This window comes from Lepidochelys olivacea (assembly GCF_965140295.1).
Source record: "Lepidochelys olivacea isolate rLepOli2 genome assembly, chromosome: 3".
Classification (NCBI taxonomy): Eukaryota; Metazoa; Chordata; order Testudines; family Cheloniidae; genus Lepidochelys; species Lepidochelys olivacea.
Genome location: NC_140413.1, coordinates 334,392 through 347,513, shown reverse-complemented (window position 1 = coordinate 347,513; position 13,122 = coordinate 334,392). Strand labels below are relative to the sequence as shown.

The following is a 13,122-nucleotide window of genomic DNA, read 5'->3' as shown; positions in this document are numbered from 1 at the left end:
AGTCATCCGGGACCTCCCCCGATTGCCATGAGTTTTCAAAGATAATGGCCAATGGCTCTGCAATCACAGCCGCCAACTCCTTTAGCACCCTCCGATGCAGCACATCCGGCCCCATGGACTTGTGCTCATCCAGCTTTTCTAAATAGTCCCGAACCACTTCTTTCTTCACAGACGGCTGGTCACCTCCTCCCCATGCTGTGCTGCCCAGTGCAGCAGTCTGGGAGCTGACCTTGTTCGTGAAGACAGAGGCAAAAAAAGCATTGAGTACATTAGCTTTTTCCACATCCTCTGTCACCAGGTTGCCTCCCTCATTCAGTAAGGGTGTTCACACTTTCCTTGACTTTCTTCTTGTTGCTAACATACCTGAAGAAACCCTTCTTGTTACTCTTAACATCTCTTGCTAGTTGCAAGTCCAGGTGTGATTTGTGCTTCCTGATTTCACTGCTGCATGCCCGAGCAATATTTTTATACTCTTCCCTGGTCATTTGTCCAATCTTCCACTTCTTGTAAGCTTCTTTTTTGTGTTTAAGATCAGCAAGGATTTCACTGTGAAGCCAAGCTGATTGCCTGCCATATTTACTATCCTTTCTACACATCAGGATGGCTTGTTCCTGCAACCTCAATAAGGATTCTTTAAAACACAGCCAGCTCTCCTGGACTCCTTTCCCCCTCATGTTATTCTCTTAGGGGATCCTGCCCATCAGTTCTCTGAGGGAGTCAAAGTCTGCTTTTCTGAAGTCCAGGGTCCATATTCTGTTGCTCTCCTTTCTTCCTTGTGTCAGGATCCTGAACTCGACCATCTCATGGTCACTGCCTCCCAGATTCCCATCCATTTTTTCTTCCCCTACTAATTCTTCCCGGTTTGTAAGCAGCAGGTCAAGAAGAGCTCTGCCCCTAGTTGGTTCCTCCAGCACTTGCACCAGGAAATTGTCCCCTACCGTTTCCAAAAACTTCCTGGATTGTCTGTGCACCGCTGTCTTGCTCTCCCAGCAGATATCAGGGTGATTGAAGTCTCCCATGAGAACCAGGGCCTGCGATCTAGTAACTTCCGTTAGTGGCCGGAAGAAAGCCTTGTCCACCTCATCCCCCTGGTCCGGTGGTCTATAGCAGACTCCCACCACGACATCGCCCTTGTTGCTCTGAGCAGTCATACTGCTCCCTTACATACAGTGCTACTCCCCCACCTTTTCTGCCTGCCTGTCCTTCCTGAACAGCTTATATCCATCCATGACAGTACTCCAGTCATGTGAGTTATCCCACCAAGTCTCTGTTATTCTAATCACTGTGCCAGGACTTCCAGTTCTCCCTGCTTGTTTCCCAGGCTTCTTGCATTTGTGTATAGGCACTTGAGATAACTTGCTGTTTGTCCTGCTTCCTTAGTGTGAGGCAGGAGCCCTCCCCTCTTGCTCGCTCCTGCTCGTGCTTCCTCCCAGATAACTTGCTGTTTGTCCTGCTTTCTTAGTGTGAGGCAGGAGCCCTCCCCTCTTGCTCGCTCCTGCTCGTGCTTCCTCCCGGTACCCCACTTCCCCACTTACCTCAGGGCTTTGGTCTCCTTCCCCCAGTGAACCTAGTTTAAAGCCCTCCTCACTAGGTTAGCCAGCCTGCTTGCGAGGATGCTCGTCCCTCTCTTCGTTAGGTGGAGCCCGTCTCTGCCTAGCACTCCTCCTCCTTGGAACACCATCCCGTGGTCAAAGAACCCAAAGCCTTCTCTCCAACACCACCGACGTAGCCATTCGTTGATTTCCATGATTCGATGGTCTCTACCCAGGCCTTTTCCTTCCACGGGGAGGATGGACAAGAACACCACTTGCGCCTCAAACTCCTTTATCCTTCTTCCCAGAGCCACGTAGTCTGCAGTGATCTGCTCAAGGTCATTCTTGGCAGTATCATTGGTGCCCTCGTGGAGAAGCGGGAAGGGGTAGTGATCCGAGGGCTTGATGAGTCTCGGCAGTCTCTCTGTCACATCGTGATTCCTAGCTCCTGGCAAGCAACAGACTTCTCAGTTTTCCCAGTCGGGGCAGCAGACAGATGACTCAGTCCCCCTGAGGAGCAAGTCCCCGACCACCACTACTCGCCTCCTCGTCTTGGGAGCGGTGGTTGTGGAACCCCCATCCCTAGGACAGTGCATCTCATGCCTTCCAATCGGCGGAGTCTCCTTCTGTTCCCTTCCCTCAGATGTATCATCTAGTCCACTCTCCACATTAGTACCTGTGGAGAGAATATGAAAACGGTTGCTTACCTGTATCTGCGTTGCTGGTACATGGACGCTCCCCTTTCTTCTTCTGGAGGTCACATGCTGCCAAATTTCTTCACTGTCCTTCTGTCCCCACTGCGCAGCCTGCTCTGAATCTTCAGAACATTGTGCCCGTAGAAGCATATCCTGACATCTGTCCAGGAAATCTTCAGTTTCTCTTATGCAATGCAGGGTCGATATTCGTTTCTCCAGATCTTGAACCTTCTCTTCCAATATGGAGACCACCTTGCACTTTGCACAGACAGTCACTTCTGTCCTGTGGAAGAAAGACAAACATGGCACATCCAGTGCAGGTCACAACAGCTGAACGCTCCCCATCCATATTACCTTCCTTCTACGAGCTTCCTCAGGAGTTGTAGTAACTACTCAGAGAAGCCGGCAGAGAGGCTAACAGAGGGAGTTTGCCTGGGAGTTCGCCTCTCTGCTGTTCGCAGCTGACTGGCTTTTTATAACACTCAGGCCCACTCAAGGCTCACCTGGAACAAAGCACGTCCAATTCACACTTTTTTCAAACAACCAATCAAGCACGTGGTCAAACTGTCCCCACAACAGACACTCGGATACTCACCAACACAGCCTCCCTAAAGCAGCCCTTAGCATACCTCCTCTCAGACAGATCCCAGGCAAACTCCCTCTGTTAGCCTCTCAGCTGTTCGCCGCTCAGCTGGTTTGCAGCAGTGTAGGCCTTCTTCAGGTACAGTGAGGAGTTTTGGAATATCATACAACATCCCAAATATACTGCTGTGTTCCCTGAGCTGCATGAAATGTTCTTCAACTGTCTGTATTGCACAATCTAGCACCTGGTTAAAGAATTCAACTTTGAATTGTTGTTTGGGGATTCTTATGGGATTATCCCATGCCTCGTAATCAAAATGTCTTCTTCGGTGACTCTTGTATTCTTGAATGGGTGGGAAAATAGCTTCAGTGTGAAGTTCCTCTGCCAACTTCTGTGCACTCTTCAGAACATTTTGAAATCCCTCATCTGACCAATAAGACTGTAGGTATGACTTTGCTTTGTCCAGTTGTTCCATTGCTCCAGATATATCAAGGTCAACACCATGGAGTCTCTTGCTTACAACATTTATTTCAAACAGTTATGTCATGCCACAACACTAAGCCACACAGAAATTTGAAGTTATGTATGTTTCTGGTGATTCCATTTCCCTCTGCCACTGTTCTCCCACGAACAGTTCCTGTCATAGCATTATCCTCCATAATGGCAACTATGGCATCATCTATCTTCCCAATTTGGCGGTTGATAGGCTTTATCGCCTCCACTCGACTTTCCCATCGTCTGGCACTCAGTGGTTTCAGTGTCAGAGAGGATGTTCCCAGATGTTGCTTCAAAATTTGCCATTGATGAGTTGATGCAGAGAAAAATACATCGATGCTTTGAATTACATTAAAAAATTCAGCAGCCTCACGAGAAGCTGATGCTGCATCACGACCACCAAGTTCAATGAATGAGAACTGCATGGGACAAAAAAAGCTCGAGGGTTTAACTCTCGGATCCATGTCTGCACTCCTCTGTTCTTGCCTCTCATGTTGGCACCATTATCGTAGCCCTGACCTCTCCTGTCAGCTATCGCAATTCCCGTCTCTTCCAGCTTTTTAAGAAGCACATTTGTCATACCAGCTCCGGTAGTATCATCAATGTCAATAAATTCTAGGAAATGCTCTCTGACAGTCACCATTGCAGGGACATTGTCATAGGTTCTGCTGTTGTTACAAAACGCACCATTAAAGTCATTTGATCCTTATGGCTGATGTCAGGTGTGCCGTCCAGAATAACAGAGTAATATCTTGCTGGCTTCAGATCTGCCACAATCTTCTGTTTGACTTTTATGCCAGTAACTGTGTGATCTCATTTTGAATTGTTTTTCCAAGGTGGTGGGGTGTGTACATTTCTTGGGTGGTGACTCTTCTTAGATGCTCCTAGAGTACTGCACCAAACTCAGCCATCAGCGCCACAGTTTTAAGGAAGTTTCCACTGTCTGGCACATACAGCTGATCTGCAGTGCCACGCAGGGCTAGGTTTTGGGTAGCAAGCATTCTCACAATGGCAATGAGCCTTTTCAGAACATTTTGCCAGTAAAGTTGGCAAATCTTCTCTTGATGCTGATCATCTGTGGTGACCTTTAACCTTAGTCTCATCTCAAGCTCTTTCCACCTGTGGAATGCTCTCTGGTGATTTGCTGCCTTCTCATGGCATGCCAGATTTCTTGCCAGATTTTTCCAGTCCTTTGTTCCTGTAGAACCCAATGTGGCTGGAACATTAGACCGGAAGAGTTTGCAACAAAGACAGTATGCAGCATTCTGGGTTTTTGAGAACATAAACCATGGCCTCTTCACTTTGTCACCACTTGGGATTTCACACCAGTAATGTGTTGGATGGAAACTTCGATTTTCATTGTCTTTGGGGAACATGAAGTTTTTCACTTGCTGTGGCCCATGCAGTACAAGGAAGTCCCTCGGGCTACTGCTCAAGTGGGTCCACAGTCCTGGATCCTCTAGACGTAAGGAACTAAACTCAGCAGCAGCTGTTTCTTGCGCCTCCACCACACTCTTCTCTGATCTACACTTCAGGAATGTGCAGGGTTCCATCCACTTGAGATGGAGATACGGATGCTGCAGTAGCTGCCAGGTCACCTGCACTCTGACTACCTGGAAGATCAGGCATCTCCTCACCACTCACATCCTCACTGGGGCCGGAAGACTCACCATGAACATTTGTGTCTATGTATCTCGGGAGAGCTCCTTCCTGCTTAGATAGAAAAGCTTCCTTTGCTTTCTTTCTTTTTCTGAATGCTGCCCCAGAGGGGCGTTTTCTTCTTTCACTCATGACTGCTGTTCTGGGCCAGCTATAGTGGCTCCCAGCACTCAACTGAAGAGGACAAATAAGCAGGCCGGTAGCAGGGCCTGAGTGAGGGAAGAGGTCAGCGTCTTAAGGGCTAACTGGCTCCTACTACTTCAGTTGGCTGCCTGTTCTCCTCAAGTGGGTTCAGGGAAGCAGCAGGAAACAGGAAGCTCCCGGAGAAGCTGGGATTAATCAGTCCAGGCTCCTGGGGGTGCAGGCGAGGGACATAAGAGGCTCCTGCTCCTCTCTGTCCCTGCAGCTCCTGCTGCTTTCTGTTATTCCCCCTCACCTTTTCTCCTGCCTGCCTGTTATGTCTCTTGTGCCCTCCTTCCTCCAGCACAGCACTCCCCCATCTCTGTGCATCCAGAGCAGAGAGAATACAGATGCACCAGCAGCAGACACCATTTTCTACACTCTGGGTCGCAGTGGCACCCCCCCCACAGTCTGGCACCAGAGGCGGCCGCCTCAGTTCTCCACATGGTAAGGCCAGCCCTGTCCATGGGTGCTGTGGCCCATGACCAGCCAGGCCCTGCTCCTGAAGAGAACTGGAGGCATGCGACCCCCAGGGTCTCCAGGGATGGCAGCATCCTCAGACCAGATCAGTTTGGGAGGAGGGCTGTTATGGGTGGCCTTTTCCTGTGGACTGAGAGATGCCCTGGGTTGGAGCATATTCCCAAGGTAAGGGTTCGGAGTTCCTCAAGACCAATAGTGAAAGGCAGGAGGCTCTAGTTGCTTCCTAAGACTCAAATTAATATATGCATTTTGTTTATTGCTGTAGACTTCCATTGGTTCATACACAAAAGGCACCAGGCACCTCGATGATGCATTTAAACAGTCAGATCAAACTAGCATCTAGCCCCCTAACAGGCCCCAACCAAAGCTCCTCCCTCCCCACAAACCAGCCCATCAAGGCTTCACTCCTCACACCGTGGGTCTGGCAACATTTCCTGAAGGTCTGTAGAACCAGACTATTTTGCCCTGTAATGTGGGGAGCAGATTACAAAGCTGAGAGCCCTGCTGCCAACCCCTTCTCTTATAACAAGTGGGCTCCAGCTGAGGTGCCTCCGCTTACCTGGAGTGTGGCCCGGTGGGGAGAGCAGTCTCTCTCAAGTAGGGATGTCCCTTTAGGGCTTTATAAGTCAGAACAAACACCTCCAATTCCACCTGGAAACCACTGAGTGGCCAGTGCAGATCCCAGAGCAGCAGCACGACATGGGGTCCTGCAGGAAAGTGCCATCAGGAAACCAGCTGCCACAGGCGGCCCCAGCGGCAGTAAACTCTAGGCCCCTGTAGTAGTTCAGCCTGGCGGTGCTGCAGGCCAGGACTCGCCTCGGAGCTCCCTCCAGCTTGTGTCTCTGGGGAGGAGATGCCCAAGTACAATACCCTCCTTCCCCATGCTGCCTCCAGCATGGCTGAGCTCCTCTGGCCACTTGGCACAGGAGAGAAAGCCAGCAATGGTGTACGGGGAGGACATCCTGGAGCTGCTGACCCTGCGGGGTCTGATGAGAACTAACAAGTTTGCAATGAGGAGCTTTGCTGTGCCAGAGATCTGGTGGGCTCCGCTTCTCCATTTTACATCTCGCTGGTTGCCAGCGGGTGCTGGGGCTGAAGCAAGTAACACAGAGCTGCTCCGAGCTTGAACCAAGAGTGGATCTCCCCTGTGCGGCCCAGCCCTGCCTGCCCCTCTCTGCTCAGCCCCAAGTCTACACAGGAGCAGGAGGTGTAACTTCCTGTTGGGGCAGACATACCTGCACTAGCTCTGATCAAGCGATTGTGCTAAAAATAGCAGTGCAGCCACGGTTAGTTTTTGATCAAGCTATTGTGCTGAAAACAGCAGGCTAGCCGCCCCACATACGCGCCTATCTGACCCCTAGGTATGTCCCTGAGGCAGGTAGCCTATCCCATTGCCCATGCAGCCGTGGCTACACTGCTACCTTTAACACTCGAGCTTGATCAGAGTTAGTGCACTTATGTCTTCTCTGTCTGGCAATTACACCTCCAGCCCCAGTGCAGACATACCCTCCGTCCAGCCCAGCCCGCGCTGCCCGGCCCTGCCCGGCCCTGCCCGGCCCTGCCCGGCCCTGCCCGCGCTGCCCAGTCCAGCCTGGTCCTCTCCGGCCTGCGAAGTATTAATTTAGATGGAATAAATGGGACAAAGCTGTTAACAGAACACAGTCACTGCCCAACATTAATCAGGTTTAACCAAGGCTTGGCGTTTGGTGTGCAGAGGCCTCCGCTTGCTTAGCACCATGGCCGACTCCCCGTTAAACAGCATGCTCACCTGCTGTTACAGCAACAGAAAAAGGCAAACAGGTAAAGCAGCTGAAATGTGAGCGATGAAACAAGGCTTTCATGTGACCATTTCTTGTTCCCTTTCCTTTAGGAGCAGAGTGTTTTGAAGGAAAACCCAACCCTTGCTTGACAGGCTCTTAGATGGTATCTGAGATGGCAATCGCTGTCCTTCCTAGAGTGAGAGGTTCGCTGAGAGAGGCCGGAGCTGGTGTTATTGCCCCTGCTGCTGCTGGTTAAAGTCCTTTCCTCCCAGGCGGTGGTTAAGATTCAGATGGAGCTGGTAGGTTAGCAGTGTCATTGGGCTCCTTCTTCCTGGCCTGGCCTGGCCTGGCCAGGACATTTCTCAGGCTCAGGGTGATGATGGCCCAGAGTCCCAGGAAACAATGTGGGGGGGACGACACACACCATGGTGGTGAAGCTTTCTTTAGTAGCCGCTCCATTCTTTTGTACTTTCCCTGCAAAATCTCTTTCTTTTAATGCCCCACAGAGGGAGTGTTGGGTGGAACAGCCCATCCCCTCGTTACTGTGGCTGCCAATTAGGCCTAATGTCTGACATATCAATTTTGGATCATTAGCCTCTGGCTACACAGCTCCTGTTTTTAACAAGCAAAATTTCAACACAATTCTTGACTCATATTAACTTGGCTGTTTTATTTAGAGCAGGTCAGTTCTTGTGATGCCCTTTTGCACCATTTCCCACCAGCAGTTGTTGGTATAGGGTAGTGTAATCTCAGATGAGCGTGTATGGACTTGGTGCAGTTGAGGGCAGTCTCCCCCACGTGTGTGCTTCCAGGGGAGGTGGGAACACAGGCCTTCAAGGGCAGGGCTGCCCATCTCTGCCCATGCTCCCATAAGAGACAATTCCATTCAGTTCTGTGATCTCTCCTGGGCCCGAGATGCTGGCTCCATGGTGCTGAAGTGGAGCAGACAGGGCCCTCAGGATACTGAGGTGGATACAGAATAGCAGGTGAGTGGGGAGAGACGGGCTGTAGGGATGCTTGCTCTGTCTGATTCCTGGGGAGGGGGCACAAGCTTTCTCTGGCTGCCTACAGCATTGCTGGGGAAAGCAGCGTCCCTGGCTGCTCTGAGGGTGAGCTGGGCTCATGATCAGTCCCTTGCCCTGCACGCGGGCCCTGGCCAGGAGCCCACATGCACCTGTCATGCCATGCAGCTGCACAGCTGCTGACCAGTTGCCTGGGCTCTGTGTTCTGCCTGTGCAGCAGAAATGGCGCAAGCAGCTGCCCTTATCCTCCTGGGATCAGTGGTGGGGGTGGTGGGGACCCTGGAGAGATAAGCTGGGGTATCTGCCCAGCAGCAGGACATGGGGTGATAGGAGCAGTTGAAATGTAACTGTTCAGATTAATCATTACAGCGTAGGGCTGATAAGACTGGGACAAACCTCGCTGCCTGGAATGAGGGGGGAGGAGTGAGTACCCAGTCCTTGTCTCACCCGCCTGCAGGCAGGCGACTGTTTGTACTGGAGTAACAGGTTTGGGAACCTTCGGATTCTTTCAGAGCCATCGCCATCAGTTCTGGGCCTGGACCATGCGTGGGACAAAGAAATACAGGCATGTTATTGAGACGCCAGATCCCGGCAAGTGGGAGGTAAGAACCACAGAGCAGCTTGTGGGTCGTTATTGTCTCCAGGAACTCCCCTGTGCCGGGACTGAGGTAGGACACTACCCCGGGACCAGGTGCTGCCCTGGCTGCTCCAGCAGGGACAGGGCAGGAGCTTTCTTCATCACCTGCTGCCACTCCTCAACCAAACCAGCCCTGATGAGCTGGTTGCCCTGTGGCAGCCACTGCCAAGAAACCATTCCCATTCCAGTTACTAAAAAGAACAGGAGGACTTGTGGCACCTTAGAGACTAACCAATTTATTTGAGCATAAGCTTTCGTGAGCTGCAGCTCACTTCATCGGATGCATTCAGTGGAAAATACAGAAGACGTTTTTATACACACAAACCATGAAAAAATGGGTGATTATCACTACAAAAGGTTTTCTCTCCCCGCACCCCACTCTACTGCTGGTAATAGCTTATCTAAAGTGATCACTCTCCTTACAATGTGTATGATAATCAAGGTGGGCCATTTCCAGCACAAATCCAGGGTTTAACAAGAACGTCTGAGGAAGGGGTGGGGGGTAAGAAAAAACAAGGGGAAATAGGTTACCTTGCATAATGACTTAGCCACTCCCAGTCTCTATTCAAGCCTAAGTTAATTGTATCCAATTTGCAAATGAATTCCAATTCAACAGTTTCTCGCTGGAGTCTGGATTTGAAGTTTTTCTGTTGTAATATCGCAACTTTCATGTCTGTAATCGCGTGACCAGAGAGATTGAAGTGTTCTCCGACTGGTTTATGAATGTTATAATTCTTGACATCTGATTTGTGTCCATTTATTCTTTTACGCAGAGACTGTCCAGTTTGGCCAATGTACATGGCAGAGGGGCATTGCTGGCACATGATGGCATATATCACATTGGCGGATGTGCAGGTGAACGAGCCTCTGATAGTGTGGCTGATGTGATTAGGCCCTGTGATGGTGTCCCCTGAATAGATATGTGGGCACAGTTGGCAACGGGCTTTGTTGCAAGGATAGGTTCCTGGGTTAGTGGTTCTGTTGTGTGGTATGTGGTTGCTGGTGAGTATTCGCTTCAGGTTGGGGGGCTGTCTGTAGGCAAGGACTGGCCTGTCTCCCAAGATTTGTGAGAGTGTTGGGTCATCCTTCAGGATAGGTTGTAGATCTTTGATAATGCATTGGAGGGGTTTTAGTTGGGGGCTGAAGGTGACGGCTAGTGGCGTTCTGTTATTTTCTTTGTTAGGCCTGTCCTGTAGTAGGTGACTTCTGGGAACTCTTCTGGCTCTATCAATCTGTTTCTTCACTTCTGCAGGTGTGTATTGTAGTTGTAAGAATGCTTGATAGAGATCTTGTAGGTGTTTGTCTCCGTCTGAGGGGTTGGAGCAAATGCGGTTGTATCGCAGAGCTTGGCTGTAGACAATGGATCGTGTGGTGTGGTCAGGGTGAAAGCTGGAGGCATGTAGGTAGGAATAGCGGTCAGTAGGTTTCCGGTATAGGGTGGTGTTTATGTGACCATCGTTTATTAGCATTGTAGTGTCCAGGAAGTGGATCTCTTGTGTGGACTGGACCAGGCTGAGGTTGATGGTGGGATGGAAATTGTTGAAATCATGGTGGAATTCCTCAAGGGCTTCTTTTCCATGGGTCCAGATGATGAAGATGTCATCAATATAGCGCAAGTAGAGTATTTTACTGGTTTATGACTGTTATAATTCTTGACATAATTCTTGAATAGAGACTGGGAGTGGCTAAGTCATTATGCAAGGTAACCTATTTCCCCTTGTTTTTTCCTACCCCCCACCCCTTCCTCAGACGTTCTTGTTAAACCCTGGATTTGTGCTGGAAATGGCCCACCTTGATTATCATACACATTGTAGGGAGAGAGAGAACTTTTACATAAGCTATTACCAGCAGGAGAGTGGGATGCGGGGAGAGAAAACCTTTTGTAGTGATAATCACCCATTTTTTCATAGTTTGTGTGTATAAAAACATCTTCTGTATTTTCCACAGTATGCATCCGATGAAGTGAGCTGTAGCTCACGAAAGCTCATGCTCAAATAAATTGGTTAGTCTCTAAGGTGCCACAAGTCGTCCTTTTCTTTTTGCAAATACAGACTAACACGGCTGTTACTCTGATTCCAGTTACTATGACCCTGAAACATGGGAGAGGGAACCAGGAAGAAAAGCTGCAACCTGGCAGTGCCAGTGTGCGTCTGTGAGTGTGATTCTTCCCACAGTGGCTCAGCTGGTTCTGGTTCATGACGTGCAAGGAACAGACTTCAGCACAGAAGGACAGACTCTGAGGCCAGAAGGGACCATTGTGATCATCTAGTCCAGTGGTCCCCAAACTTTTCAGGGTTGCACCCCCACCCATACCCCTTTCCCCCATCCGCCTGCACCAGGAATGGGAGCAGGGCTATGGCCCCCAGGGGTGGGGGATGCCGATATTGATAAAGGGACTGAGGCTGGGGCTGCAGCTGGGGGTGGGTCTGGGGCCAGGAGTGGAGCCGGGAGGGGGGTGCTGCAGCCAGGGGCCAAGGATAGTAGTGGAACCAGGACCAGGGGCCAAGGCTGAGGACGGGGACAGGACTGGGGATGGGTGCAGAGCCTTGGCTGGTCCACGGTCAGAGGCCAAGCCCGGGGGCGGGGCTGGAGCAGATCTGGGAGCAAAGCGGGGCTAGGTGGCGTTCCCTTCCATGGGGGCTGGCCCAGGCCCTGCCGTGCCCCCCCCAATGTTCCTCCGTGCCCCCCTAGGGGGGCATGCCCTACAGTTTGGGGTCCTCTGATCTAGTCTGAACTCCTGTATAACACAGGCCAGAGAACTTCCCTGAAGTAATTTCTGCTCCAACTCTAATAGCTGAGATTAAACTAACTAATAAGAACAAAAGAACGGCCACACCGAGTCAGGTCAATGATCATCGAGCCCAATATCCTGTCTTCCGACAGTGACTGGTGCCAGATGCTTCACAGAGAATGAACAGACCAAGGCAGTTATGCATCCCCTCTTGTCGATTCCCAGGTTATGGCAGTCAGAGGTTGAGGAGCACCCAGAGCATGGGGTTGTGTCCCTGACCATCTTGGCAAATAGCCCTTGATGGACCTGTCCCCCAGGAACTGATTGAGTTCTTTTTTTGAACTCACATATACTTTTGGCCTTCACAACATCCCCTGTCAACAAGTTCCTCAGGATGACTGTGTTGTGTGAAGAACTTCCTTTTGTTTGTTTTAAACCTGCTGCCTGTTAATTTTATTGAGTGACCCCGAGTTCATGTGTTATGTGAGAGGATAAATGACACTTCCTGATTCACTGTCTCCACCCCAGTCATGGTTTATAGACCTCTGTTGAGTCCCCCCTTCGTCATCTCTTCTCTAAACTGAACAGTCCCAGGCTTTTGAATTTCTCCTCATACGGAAGCTGCTCCATCCCTCTAATAAATTTTGTTGGACTTCTCTGTATTTTTTCCAATTCCAATATATCTTTTTTGAAATGGGATGACCAGAACTGCATGCAGTACTCAAGGTGTGGGTGCACCATGGATTTATACAGTGGCATTTTGATATTTTCTGTTTTATTATCTATCCCATTTCTAAGGGCTCCTAACATCCGGTTTGCTTTTTTGACTGCCACTGCACATCGAGCAGATGATTTCAGAGAACTATCCATGATGACTCCAAGATCTCTTTCTTGAGTGGTAACAGCTAGTTTAGACTCATTTTCTATGTATAGTTGGGATTATTTTTTCCAGTGTGCATTACTTTGCCCTTATCAACATTGAATTGCATCTGCCATTTTGTCACCCAGTCATCCAGTTTTGTGAGATCCCTTTGTAGCTCTTCACAGCCTGCTTTAGACTTAACTTTCTTCAGTATCATAGAATCATAGAATATCAGGGTTGGAAGGGACCTTAGGAGGTCATCTAGTCCAACCCCCTGCTCAAAGCAGGACCAATCCCCAATTAAATCATCCCAGCCAGAGCTTTGTCAGTAATTTTGTATCATCTAAAAACTTTGCCATTTTACTGTTTACCCCTTTTTCCAGATCATTTATGAATATGTTGAACAGCGCAGGTCCCAGTGTAGATCCTTGGGGGACCTTGCTATTTAGCTCTTTCATTGTATAAACTGACCATTTATTCCTAGCC

General features: G+C 49.9%; 1 protein-coding gene across 5 annotated transcripts in view; it reads left to right on the top strand.

Moving 5' to 3' along the window:
- The first annotated feature begins 7,555 nt into the window (after positions 1 to 7,555).
- The window catches only part of GCKR (glucokinase regulator), a 43,864-nt gene continuing 38,297 nt past the window's right edge, over positions 7,556 to 13,122 (top strand). For 4 of the 5 annotated variants that reach the window (XM_084624588.1, XM_084624586.1, XM_084624587.1 and 1 more), the window contains exons 1-2: positions 8,833 to 9,008; positions 11,123 to 11,195. In XM_084624588.1, the coding sequence (XP_084480714.1) occupies positions 8,974 to 9,008; positions 11,123 to 11,195 (108 nt within the window). In that variant the 5' untranslated portion in view covers positions 8,833 to 8,973. Of the gene's footprint in view, positions 7,684 to 8,832; positions 9,009 to 11,122; positions 11,196 to 13,122 lie in introns of those variants that run through there. The other variant, XM_084624585.1, reaches the window with a different exon arrangement.